The sequence below is a fragment of the Pantherophis guttatus genome, chromosome 4 (genome assembly GCF_059756535.1).
Source record: "Pantherophis guttatus breed Tessera chromosome 4, ASM5975653v1, whole genome shotgun sequence".
NCBI classification, from domain to species: domain Eukaryota; kingdom Metazoa; phylum Chordata; class Lepidosauria; order Squamata; family Colubridae; genus Pantherophis; species Pantherophis guttatus.
In genome coordinates, this window is record NC_142066.1 from 14,415,457 (window position 1) to 14,427,570 (window position 12,114).

At 40.1% G+C, this 12,114-nt stretch overlaps 1 protein-coding gene and 6 non-coding genes across 7 annotated transcripts; 2 read left to right on the forward strand and 5 right to left on the reverse strand.

Moving 5' to 3' along the window:
- Window positions 1-25: 25 nt before the first annotated feature.
- On the forward strand, window positions 26-1,250 carry LOC132709738 (histone H3). The gene has a single exon (XM_060684389.2). It carries the CDS (start codon window positions 69-71, stop codon window positions 477-479), a length of 411 nt encoding a protein of 136 aa, XP_060540372.1. The 5' UTR covers window positions 26-68; the 3' UTR covers window positions 480-1,250.
- A 1,998-nt stretch (window positions 1,251-3,248) lies between these two features.
- On the reverse strand, window positions 3,249-3,331 carry TRNAL-CAG (transfer RNA leucine (anticodon CAG)). The gene has a single exon. It is a non-coding gene; the product is annotated as a tRNA-Leu (tRNA).
- A 1,378-nt stretch (window positions 3,332-4,709) lies between these two features.
- Window positions 4,710-4,781, reverse strand: TRNAM-CAU (transfer RNA methionine (anticodon CAU)). Its single transcript has one exon. It is a non-coding gene; the product is annotated as a tRNA-Met (tRNA).
- Window positions 4,782-4,950: 169 nt separating this feature from the next.
- Window positions 4,951-5,022, reverse strand: TRNAM-CAU (transfer RNA methionine (anticodon CAU)). Its single transcript has one exon. It is a non-coding gene; the product is annotated as a tRNA-Met (tRNA).
- A 2,638-nt stretch (window positions 5,023-7,660) lies between these two features.
- TRNAS-GCU (transfer RNA serine (anticodon GCU)) lies at window positions 7,661-7,742 on the reverse strand. The gene has a single exon. It is a non-coding gene; the product is annotated as a tRNA-Ser (tRNA).
- A 1,528-nt stretch (window positions 7,743-9,270) lies between these two features.
- On the forward strand, window positions 9,271-9,343 carry TRNAV-UAC (transfer RNA valine (anticodon UAC)). Its single transcript has one exon. It is a non-coding gene; the product is annotated as a tRNA-Val (tRNA).
- A 603-nt stretch (window positions 9,344-9,946) lies between these two features.
- On the reverse strand, window positions 9,947-10,020 carry TRNAI-AAU (transfer RNA isoleucine (anticodon AAU)). Its single transcript has one exon. It is a non-coding gene; the product is annotated as a tRNA-Ile (tRNA).
- Window positions 10,021-12,114: the final 2,094 nt, after the last annotated feature.

Below are 12,114 nucleotides of genomic sequence, written 5' to 3' on the forward strand. Positions count from 1 at the left end.
CGACGGACGGCGCCAGAGCTTCATTTCGCGTCATTTCGAGGCTGAGGTTCCAGTGTCGGTGAGAGACCATGGCTCGTACCAAGCAAACGGCTCGCAAGTCGACCGGCGGGAAGGCGCCCCGCAAGCAGCTGGCCACCAAGGCGGCGCGGAAGAGCGCTCCGGCCACGGGCGGCGTGAAGAAGCCTCACCGCTACCGGCCGGGGACCGTGGCCCTCCGCGAGATCCGCCGCTACCAGAAGTCGACGGAGCTGCTGATCCGCAAGCTGCCCTTCCAGCGGCTGGTGCGGGAGATCGCGCAGGACTTCAAGACCGACCTGCGCTTCCAGAGCTCGGCCGTCATGGCCCTGCAGGAGGCGAGCGAGGCTTACCTGGTGGGGCTCTTCGAGGACACCAACCTGTGCGCCATCCACGCCAAGCGCGTCACCATCATGCCCAAGGACATCCAGCTGGCCCGGCGCATCCGCGGGGAGAGGGCGTAAAAAAGACCCGCCGAGGCTCACCCCAGGCCCGCTGACCAAACCCCCCAAAGGCTCTTTTAAGAGCCACCACCTCTTCCCTAAAAGGAGCTGAGACCCACAATATCTAGCGGGGAATAATCGGTAGGAACATTAGGTTGAGATCTGAAATACACGTAGTAATACGGTGGTTCTGAACCCTTAAGGTTGATTACAATTTCCAGCCGATTTTGCAGAATTTCGTTCCAGTTTAATTCTCAGTATCATTTTAGTGATACAAGGCCAAAACTAGGCATCTTTTTTGGGCCAGGGGTTCTAGCCCAAAAGTGCCTAAAATCTAGGGATTTCACCCACATCCGCCTTTTATTTGTAGGAAGTTAGCACCCACCCCTTTCCTGGAAGAGTGAAATATTTTAGGAAATATGAAAAGCAGAATATTATCAGACAGCCGACATACTAACAAAACCTTTACAAAACAAACAGCATGCAAACCTAACATCCAAACTGGGTATTCTTTCATAGGTAACTTCTTGTGCGTACGTAACCTATAGTCACCCAGGTCAGGCATTTAAAGGGGGTTTTGTCACATATAAAAATACCTGATCTCATGCCCAGGCCAGGAGGCAGGGGGCTGGTGAGATCGATCCCCAGGATCCACCCTAACCCATTGACCCCTCCTTACCTTAGCCCCACCCCAGTGGTACTTAAGGTCCAACCATGCGGTCCAGAGCCAGTTCCAGTACAGCACCTGTAAGGAAGAGACATGTTACGAATAAAGACTTCTGATTAAATGAATACTTGTGTGATGGAGTTATTGGGCTCGATCCTTGAACACCTTTCACAATAATTAAAACAATTCAAGTGGGCTCCCCTCCTTCTTTTCAGAAGGTGAACAAAGTCTTCAGGCAGCACAATTTGGCTAGGTGCTTTTTCAAGAAACAACTGGACTTCTTTATTTGGAAAAACATTTTGCTACAGACCAGCCTAATTGCTAACTTTATGCAAAGATTGTGCTAACTAAATGCCATTTGCATGATACAAGCATTTGGGGAGCTCTCCAAGACAAAAGGAAAATTGAAGTGGATGGATCTTATCGGCTAGCAGGAAATAGGAGAAGGCCCCAGAAAAATCGTATTGTAGGAAGTTAGCACCCACCCCTTTCCTGGAAGAGTGAAATATTTTAGGAAATATGAAAAAGGCAGAATATTATATTTCCCTGGATGAGAAATATGAGAAGCATATTTTACAGACAAAGCAGCTCCCACCTTCCTGCCCCCCACCTTTTGTCAATGGGCCATTAAGGCCTGGGCCAGTCTATTCTACATAACAAAGATCTACCTCCTTCAGGCAGAGCCATAGTAGGAATTGCCAAAGATAGGATTAGCCCTCTACACAATAGCAGCAGAAACTCACCACATGTGACCTGGGAAGCACATGTGACCATCAACCAGCAAGGCCCCCACCCCCTGGGAGTCTGACAACCAATCAGGATACTCTTTTGGGACCCCAAGAAATGCAGAGCCAGAGAGAGCATAAAAACCCGAAGATTTACTGTATCAGCCCCTTTTCTGTTCAGGAACTCAAGCCATGTGATCCTGTCCACCATTAAACCATCTTTCCAAGCAGTCTCCATGTCTCCAAGTGTCTTTTTCCCCACTTGGAGCAGAACCTAGAAGGAAGTTTCTTCCAACATATTTAACAAACGAAGTCTTGATCAAATGATCCACTTCTACAGAGGAATTATTGAATCTCATCTGCACTTCTATAACTGTCTGGTTTGGCTCTGCAACCCAACAAGACAGACACAGACTTCAGAGGATAATTAGAACTGCAGAAAAAACAATGACTACCAACCTGCCTTCCATGGAGGACCTGTTTACTGCACGAGTCAAAAAAGAGGGCTGTGGAAATATTTACTTACCCCTTGCATCCTGGACATAAACTATATGTATAAAGATACGAGTGATGTCAGACCTCCGGACTTTTCATCGGGCCCTAAAAACTTACTTTTTTCAGCTAGCTGGGTTGGCCTGATTCCATGTTGGTTTTAACGTTTGATATTGATTTTAATTGATATGTTTTAAATTATGGGCCAAATTCTATTTAATTAGTTTTAAATAATTATTTTAACTTTTGTGTACAAATGTTTTTATTTTGGCTGTTCACCGCCTTGAGACCGAAAGGAGAAGGGCGGTATACAGATTTAATAAATAAAATAAAATAAATAAATAAATAAAAATAAATAAACTGTTTCAACTCCTACCCTCAAAACGATGCTATAGAGCACTGCACACCAGAACAACTAGACACAAGAACAGTTTTTTCCCGAATGCCATCACTCTGCTAAACAAAGAATTCCCTCAACACTGTCAAAACTATTTACTAAGGCTGCATTACTATTACTATTAATCTTCTCATCGTTCCTATCACCCATCTCCTTCCACTTATGACTGCATGACTGTAACTTTGTTGCTTGTATCCTTACGATTTATATTGATATTGTTTCCTAGTACGACTTGATTGCTTATTTGTATCCTATGACTATCATTACGTCTTGTACCTTATGATCCTTGATGAACGTATCTTTTCTTTTTATGTACGCTGAGAGCGTATGCACCAAAGACAAATTCCTTGTGTGTCCAATCACACTTGGCCAATAAAATTCTATTCTATTCTATAAAATATGAAAACATAATTGTCAGACTTCGATGCTATCTCAAAATAAATGCTATCTCAACGCTGGCAATAATATTAAAAAAGCAAGTATTATCATTCCGTTTGAAAAAGTGAATGTGTCAGGAGTGGGATTCGAACCCACGCCTCCAGAGGAGACTGCGACCTGAACGCAGCGCCTTAGACCGCTCGGCCATCCTGACTGTCGGTTAGCAGCTGTGAAGTGTTACTTACAAATTATCTCTCTCTCCGTCGCTTGGAAATTAGCTATTTCTGCCGAGTTTAAGAATTCCTTGTTTTTCAAGCCTCTCTGCGACGTTGGTGGGAAATCTTAGCCAAAGGAGGCTGAGAAAAACCCTGTAAAGCTGTTTTCTCTCTGCGGTCCGAGCAGGAGCAACTCACGGTTGTTTCTTTTCCGCTTGCGATCTCTTCCAGAAACCAAATAAAAATATCTACTGCCCTTAGCAATTGCTGGAAGGGGGCTAAAAAAATAATGGCATTTTGGCTCAATCTGTCCTGGAATCCAGAATGGGGGAGGGAGAGAAGAAAAGAAGAAGAAAAAAGAAGAAAAGAAGAGAAAAGAGAAGAAGAAAAGAGAAAAGAAAAGAAAAGAAGAAAAAAGAAAAGAAAAAAGAGAAGAGAAAGGAGAAGAGAAAAGAAAAGAGAAAAGAGAAAAGAGAAGAGAAGAAGAGAAAAGAAAGGAGAAAAGAACAGAGAAAAGAAAAGAAAAAAGAAAAGAGAAAGGGGAAGAGAAAAGAGGAAAGAAAAGAAGAGAAAAGAAAAGAAGAGAAAAGAGAAGAGGAGAAAAGAGAAGAGAAAAGGAAAGAAGAGAAGAGAAAAGAGAAGAAGGAAAGGAAAGGAAAGAAGAGAAAAGAGAAGAAGGAAAGGAAAGAAGAGAAAAGAGAAGAAGAAAAGGAAAGAAGAAAAGAGAAAAGAGAAGAAGAAAAGAGAAAAGAAAAGAAGAAAAAAGAAAAGAAAAAAGAGAAGAGAAAGGAGAAGAGAAAAGAAAAGAGAAAAGAAAAGAGAAAAGAAAAAAGAGAAAAGAAAGGAGAAAAGAAAGGAGAAAAGAACAGAGAAAAGAAAAGAAAAAAGAAAAGAGAAAGGGGAAGAGAAAAGAGGAAAGAAAAGAAGAGAAAAGAAAAGAAGAGAAAAGAGAAGAGGAGAAAAGGAAAGAAAAGAATGAAAAGAGGAGAAAAGGAAAGAAGAGAAGAGAAAAGAGAAGAAGGAAAGGAAAGGAAAGAAGAGAAAAGAGAAGAAGAAAAGGAAAGGAAAGAAGAAAAGAGAAAAGAGAAGAAGAAAAGAGAAAAGAAAAGAAAAGAAAAAAGAAAAGAAAAAAGAGAAGAGAAGAGAAAGGAGAAGAGAAAAGAAAAGAGAAAAGAGAAGAAAAGAAAAAAGAGAAGAGAAGAGAAAGGGGAAGAGAAAAGAAAAAAAAGAGAAAAGAAAAGAAAATAAGAGAAAAGAGAAGAAAAGAAAAAAGAGAAAAGAAAAGAGAAGAGAAGAAGAGAAGAAAAGAGAGAAGAGAGAAGAAAAGAGAAGAGAGAAGAAAAGAAAGGAAAGGAAAAGAAGAAAAGAAAAAGTAATTAGCAGAGGATGGTTTCGATCCATCGACCTCTGGGTTATGGGCCCAGCACGCTTCCGCTGCGCCACTCTGCTCCTTGATTGTCACTGCAATTGTTGGAAGGGGCCTGAAAAATAATGGCATTTTGGCTCAATCTGTCCTGGAATCCAGAATAGGGGAGGGGGGGAGAAAAGAGAAGAGAAGAAGAAAAGAAAAAAAAAGAAAAGAAGAAAGAAGAAAAAAAAGAGAAAAGAAAAAGGTAATTAGCAGAGGATGGTTTCGATCCATCGACCTCTGGGTTATGGGCCCAGCACGCTTCCGCTGCGCCACTCTGCTCCTTGATTGGCACTGCTTCTCCTGAGAACCTGTAAAGGAATGGATGCGACTTGCAGAAATGGTATTTTCCCCCCCTTTGTTTAGCTTAGTTTAGTTTAGTTTATTGTCATTGCACCTCGTACAAAGTAATTAAATGCCATCTTCACTATACATTATAACGATACAAATAAAACACAAACACACATCCTTCATATTTTATACAATTGAATTGAAAACCGATATTAAATTATTATTGCACTACGCAGTAGAATTCAATAGAGTGACTGCCCTGGGATAGAAGCTGTTTTTCAGCCTATCTGCCCTTGTTCTTATTGCCCTGTACCGTCTGCCAGGTGGTAATAGTTCAAAACGATCAGTGGAACGACTTGCCACCAGAAGTTGTGAGTCCTTCATCACTGGAGGGTTTACAAGAAAGAATGGTCTTAATGGGCAGAGGGTTGGACTAGAAGATCTCCAAAGCCCCCCCCCAACTCTGTTATTCTGAATTATGTACTTAAAGATCCCTGTTAAAGACATTCAGTGAAGAGCTTTTGGTCACATCCGCTGTGTCTCTTGTTATTCTTATTCATCTCTTTTGTGGGAAGTCAAAGAATTAAATATTTAAAAGAGGCAGACAGTATTTCCCCCAAAGGAGAAATGGAGAAACATGTTCTTAGAGGCAGAAAGCAGGCCCCCCCCCCAGACCTTCTTAATAGCCCACAGCACGCAAGGAAACAATGAGCTTATTGACAAAGGAAGCCAACTATCTAGATGGCTCCATTCACAAGCAAAGCAAATACCGCCGGCAGAAGCCCATTCAAGACAGGATAGTTCGAAACCCCGTTTACAGCCATTTCCACAGCTAATGAAAGCAAGAGTGATAGGATTAGAGCAAGCAGCCATCAGCCACAATAAGAATTACCCACCATCATTTAGTCAAAGTCACAAGCCTCTTCGTTGCACAACACACACACACACACGCCCCCAAACAGTTCAAACTTCAAAGTCACAGAAACCTATAAAGATCCATCTGTTCATTCAACCATTTGGTCAGCTGCTCCAGAACCACAGACTGGTTCTCCTGCTTCATCAATAAACCATCTTTCCAATCAGCCCCCATGTTATTTCCAGCAACTTCGATATTTTCATATATAATATATCTTTTATATAAAGTATATTATTATATATTATATATTATATAAAACGTATTTTATTTTTTCTTTATGTACACTCAGAGCATATGCACCAAAGTCAAATTCCTTGTGTGTCCAATCACACTTCGCCAATAAAGAATTCTATTCTATTCTATTCTATTCTATTCTATTCTATTCTATTCTATTCTATTCTATTCTATTCTATTCTATTCTATTCCATTCCATTCCATTCCATTCCATCCCATCCTACCTGACCCTACCCTACCCTACCCTACTCTACTCTATTCTCCATTCCTATCAGATCCTATCCTATCCCATCCCATCCTATCCTATCCTATCCTATCCTACTCTAGTCTAGTCTAGTCTATTCTCCATTCTATTCCATTCCATATAGTCTATCCTATCCTATCCTATCCTATCCTATCCTATCCTATCCTATCCTATCCTACTCTACTCTACTCTACTCTACTCTACTCTACTCTACTCTACTCTACTCTACTCTACTCTACTCTATTCTATTCTCCATTCCATTCCATTCCACTCCACTCCACTCCACTCTATTTCTATTCTATTCTATTCTATTCTATTCTATTCTATTCTATTCTATTCTATTCTATTCTATTCTATTCTATTCCATTCCATTCCACTCCACTCCACTCCACTCCACTCCACTCCACTCCACTCTATTCCTATTCCTATTCCTATTCCTATTCCTATTCCTATTCCTATTCTATTCTATTCTATTTATTCTATTCTACTCTACTCTACTCTACTCTGTTCCTATTCTATTCTATTCTATTCTATTCTATTCTATTCTATTCTATTCTATTCTATTCTATTCTATTCTATTCTATTCTACTCTACTCTATTCTCCATTCCATTCCACTCTATTATCTTTCTCCCAGCTTGGACCTGACCCAGATGGATTTTCCTTCCAACACTTTATTCCTTTGGTGTGAATAGTAACATAAGATTCCTTCAAATCCTGGTGGGTGTGTTGACCGATCATTAACATACACATCGATCCTCGGTCATTGATTGTATTTCGCCACTTATTGCAAACAATTGATCATCCTAGGGTTTGGAGTTTTGTTTTAAAAACCCTTTAATCTCCACTACATTCCCACTGATGGAATCTGCACCAGGAGTCCATCTAAGATACCCGCAAAAGAAGTTGGGGAGGTATTCACACGACAGGTTAAAGCCACCGATGGAGGCGGGGGAAGGCGGAGATGCCTGTTAGCAGGATTCGCTGTTGGGCAAACGGGTGTGTGTGGTTGATTTGCAAAGCCGGTTTGTTTAAACCTGGGAGGAAGGCGGAAAAATGAATAAAATCTTGATGCTAGTTGGGCGTGGGAACACAAATATACTTTTTTAAGGCGGGGTGGGGGATTCAGCTAGGAGCCTGGAACGATTGGGGGTGGCTTTTTGCTTAAACAGGCGAATGGGGAGAGCCAAAACCAACGAAACGTAAGTCGTCAAGGGATGCAATAAGTAAAATTTGTCGACGAAGGTGGGATTCGAACCCACGCGTGCAGAGCACAATGGATTAGCAGTCCATCGCCTTAACCACTCGGCCACCTCGTCCCCGACGGTTTCCTGCTTCCGTATATTTCTTTTTGATGTGGGAATCTTTGCGAAGCGCTGCTGGGAAATGCCTTTTGGGAAAATGCCACTATTTGCAAAATAATAATAATAATAATAATAATGTGCTTGGTTGATACCTAGGATGCTGGCAGCAACCCGTATCAACCATCAGTGCCAGTAATAATATTTGTGATACATTTTTAAATCATCAGTTGACTGAGTTCCATGTTTAGTGAATAAAGTATATTATTATTATTATTATTATTATTATTATTATTATTATTATTATTATTATTATTATTATATTTTATTCATTAAACATGAAGTTCAGTTGACTGAGTTTCATGTCTAATGAATAATAATAAAAAATTAACAACAACAACAACAACAACAATAATAATAATAATAATAATAATAATAATAATAATAATAATAATAATAATGTGCTTGGTTGATACCTAGGATGCTGGCAGCAACCCGTATCAGCCATCAGTGCCAGTAATAATATTTGTGATACATTTTTAAATCATCAGTTGACTGAGTTCCATGTTTAGTGAATAAAGTATATTATTATTATTATTATTATTATTATTATTATTATTATTATTATTATTATATTTTATTCATTAAACATGAAGTTCAGTTGACTGAGTTTCATGTCTAATGAATAATAGTAAAAAAATAACAATAACAATAATAATAATGTGCTTGGTTGAGACCTAGGATGCTGGCAGCAATCCATATCAGCCATCAGTGCCAGTAATAATATTTGTGATACATTTTTAAATCATCAGTTGACTGAGTTCCATGTTTAATGAATAAAGTATATTATTATTATTATTATTATTATTATTATTATTATTATTATTATTATTGTTGTTGTTGTTGTTGTTGTTGTTGTTATTATTATATTTTATTCATTAAACATGAAGTTCAGTTGACTGTGTTTCATGTCTAATGAATAATAATAAAAAATTAACAACAACAACAACAACAACAACAACAACAACAATAATAATAATAAATTAACAATAACAATAATAATGTGCTTGGTTGAGACCTAGGATGCTGGCAGCAACCCATATCAACCATCAGTGCCAGTAATAATATTTGTGATACATTTTTAAATCATCAGTTGACTGAGTTCCATGTTTAATGAATAAAAGAGATAATAATAATAATAATAATAATAATAATAATAATAATAATAATAATAATAATGTTTACTGATCCATTTTAACATAACCTCCCTCATATCATTGATCCTTTCCTTATATTTCCCTGTTTCTAACTCCTGTTTTTATCGGCTAACCGTTGATAAAAAAAATAAATCCCAGGTCAAAAGAATATTCCGTTTCTTTCTTTTCCTTCATTGTCAGTTTTAGCCTGTCCATTTCTGCACTGTCTAGCATTTTTTTTAAATCACCTTTTCATCCGCATAACCATGGAAAAAATATCTAAGGCGATTCTATGATCCCTGTTCTTCATATTGTATATAGAGGATCACGGCTAGGTTTTTACTACAGCCGGTTCCATAGTGTAGTGGTTATCACGTCTGCTTTACACGCAGAAGGTCCTGGGTTCAAGCCCCAGTGGAACCAAGCTGTAACTTTTTTTTTTTTTTTTGGCCAAAAATAGAATTCCAGAAAATCTTATTTGTGAGCAAAAATCGAGTGGAAAATTATCCGTGGCTCGTGGTTTTTGTTCCTGACACGGATTCCCGTGATTTGCCCCGAAACCTTTGTTCCATTCTCCCAAGGGGAATTTTTGCAAAGCCTTTATTTATTTATTTATTGGGCAATCGCCCCAACTATTCTGCAAATTTTTTAAAAAAAAGCGCTTTTATTTTTATTTTATTTTATTAGCGGAACAGTTGGGGCGCTTTGCTTAGGATATGTCTTTCGCTGCATTCTCACGATCCGCAAGAAAATTGCAGGTTATGCGCGCAAACACGCAGGTAGATTTTGGAACGCGTCGAAATTGCCCTTTTGGTGCAAGGAAATAAATGCGCGCAAATTGCATTTTCTAATGGGAAAAGTAACTTTGCTGTTTCAATCGTAGCGTTTGGGGGGGGGTTGCTTTTCTTGTTTTATTTTTTTAAAGCACGTGTGAAAGTATCTAAGCGTTTTTAAACGGGAGTTGGGGGGATTCCGTTCTCTCTATTTTCTTGTGAATAAAAAAAGAAAGAAAAGAAAAAAAAGGTGTGGCCCGTACGGGGATCGAACCCGCGACCTTGGCGTTATTAGCACCACGCTCTAACCAACTGAGCTAACCGGCCACCGATGGTATTTTACCTCACAAAAATAAATATCACAGCATTCGAGCTGGCACATTTTCGAAGTTAAGATTAGTCGGCATGAATATATGTCCATATCATCTGACTCGGTTTTTTTTAAAAAAAATAAAATAAAATAAACCACCCATATAGTACATCAACCCTGCGAGGTAGGCCAGTTCACAGAAAGAGAGCATAACGATTCCGGATGGAAAGGCAATTTTTGGAGAATGTGCCTCAACTTTTTACAACTTTGAAGAGGGGTGGATTTCAAACACTCAGAATTTCCCCAGGCAGCACGAACTGAGTATGGGTTGTCTGTCCTTGACGTATGACCAAAATTGAGCATAAAATTCCTGCAGGATGAGTAGTCCTTGATTTACGACCAAAATTGAGCATGAAATCCAATCTGTGTCGCCGTCGGTCAGCGGGACCAGAAGGTTAAATCTTCCAAGCTTTCGGACTTATGCTGGAACCCATCCTCGGGGAACGTCTCCCTCTCACCAGAATGTGTGAGTTAATTGTAAGAACAATTACACGGAGTCCTCAATTTACAACAATTCGTTTGGTGACCATTCAAAGCTACTGCATTGAAAAAAGGGACTTATGACTATTTTTCATAGTTACGACCTGTGCAGCATCCCCATAGTCACGTGATCAACATTCAGATGCTTGGCAATGGGTTCGTATTTATGACTGGTGCTGGGTCCCAAGGTCATGTGATCCCGCTTTGCGACCTTCTGACAAGCAAAATCAAGAGGGGGGAGAAGCCAGATTCACTTAACAACCGGATTACTAACGTATCCACTGCAGTGATTCACTTAACAACTGTGGTGAGAAAGATCGTAACATGCGGCAAAACTCACTTAGCAAAATGTCTCACTTAACGACGGAAATTTTAGACTGGATAAGTGTTTGACAGGGATTATATAAGGGTCCTGCCTTGAGCAATGGGGCTGGACTGGAAGATCTTCAAAGTCCCTTCCAGCCCTATGATTATGTTTTATGATTTCCAAATCCATGATTTGAGAATTCTTCTCTTTTGACTGACACACGTCTCATTGTGAAAACTTACTTACCACTGAAAAAATGATTCTTTTGACAATCTTATATTGTCAAATGTGAAATCTCGTTGCCCATTTCACAGATTGGCTAAAAAATCAAGAGCATTAAGTACAAAATTAGGACCGTGTCTTATATTTTTGGGGTCCCACAAAACCCATTATACTAATAAAATCTCCTTTAATTTATGAGATGTTTGACAAGGGGAATCCATTGGTGGATCCCAGATCCTAAACTCCTAACGGATTTGATTATTAAATTGCAATCATTTAATAAATTAAATTATGAAATTGTGGTTTTAAGTTTCCCCTTCAAATGGAATCCATTAAAATCTACATTGCTTAATGTGGAGCTGATGTACAGCTGCTGGCACAACTGCCACTATTTCCACAAATGAACGCAAATATACGTGTCCCGGGATAATGTTGCAGGATCCAATCTGGGTCGGTCACCGGGACAAGAGGTTTTGTCTTCCGAGCTTTCAGACTGGAATGGATCCGGCCCCTGGAAGCTCCATTTTGGACTGCAATGGGCCGGGGGAGGCATGCGGAGGGCCAAACGGAGCGTCGGAGGGGCGGATTTGCCCCTCGGAAGCTCCATTTCGGCCGCCAACAAGCCAGGGGAGGCCTGCAGAGGCCCAAACGGAACTGAGAGGGGTGCACATAGCTGAGAGGCTGGAGACAAGACTGATTGCTAGATCTTCACAAAGTAGGTGATCCGGTGCGGCAGGTTGGGGGGGGAAGCAATTTTGGGAGCATGAGGTATTTCAGGGAGGCCTTGGGTGGTCTTAGGTAGGTGGCCTGTTCCATCAGTAGGTCCCTCATGGCTTTCCCAACCCTGAAATACCACATGAGCACTTAACGAGCCTCGCATTCGATTAGCAAATGCGTGAGCGAAAGGAGGGAGTGATCCCGTTCAAAGTACGAGATTCATTCCCACGAATCCTCGGGTTACGGATGGAATGGGCAGGCTCCAATACATTCCTATCTTGAAGACTACCTGTAGTTTGCCTGTGCTGCTCAGCCCTCACCTTCT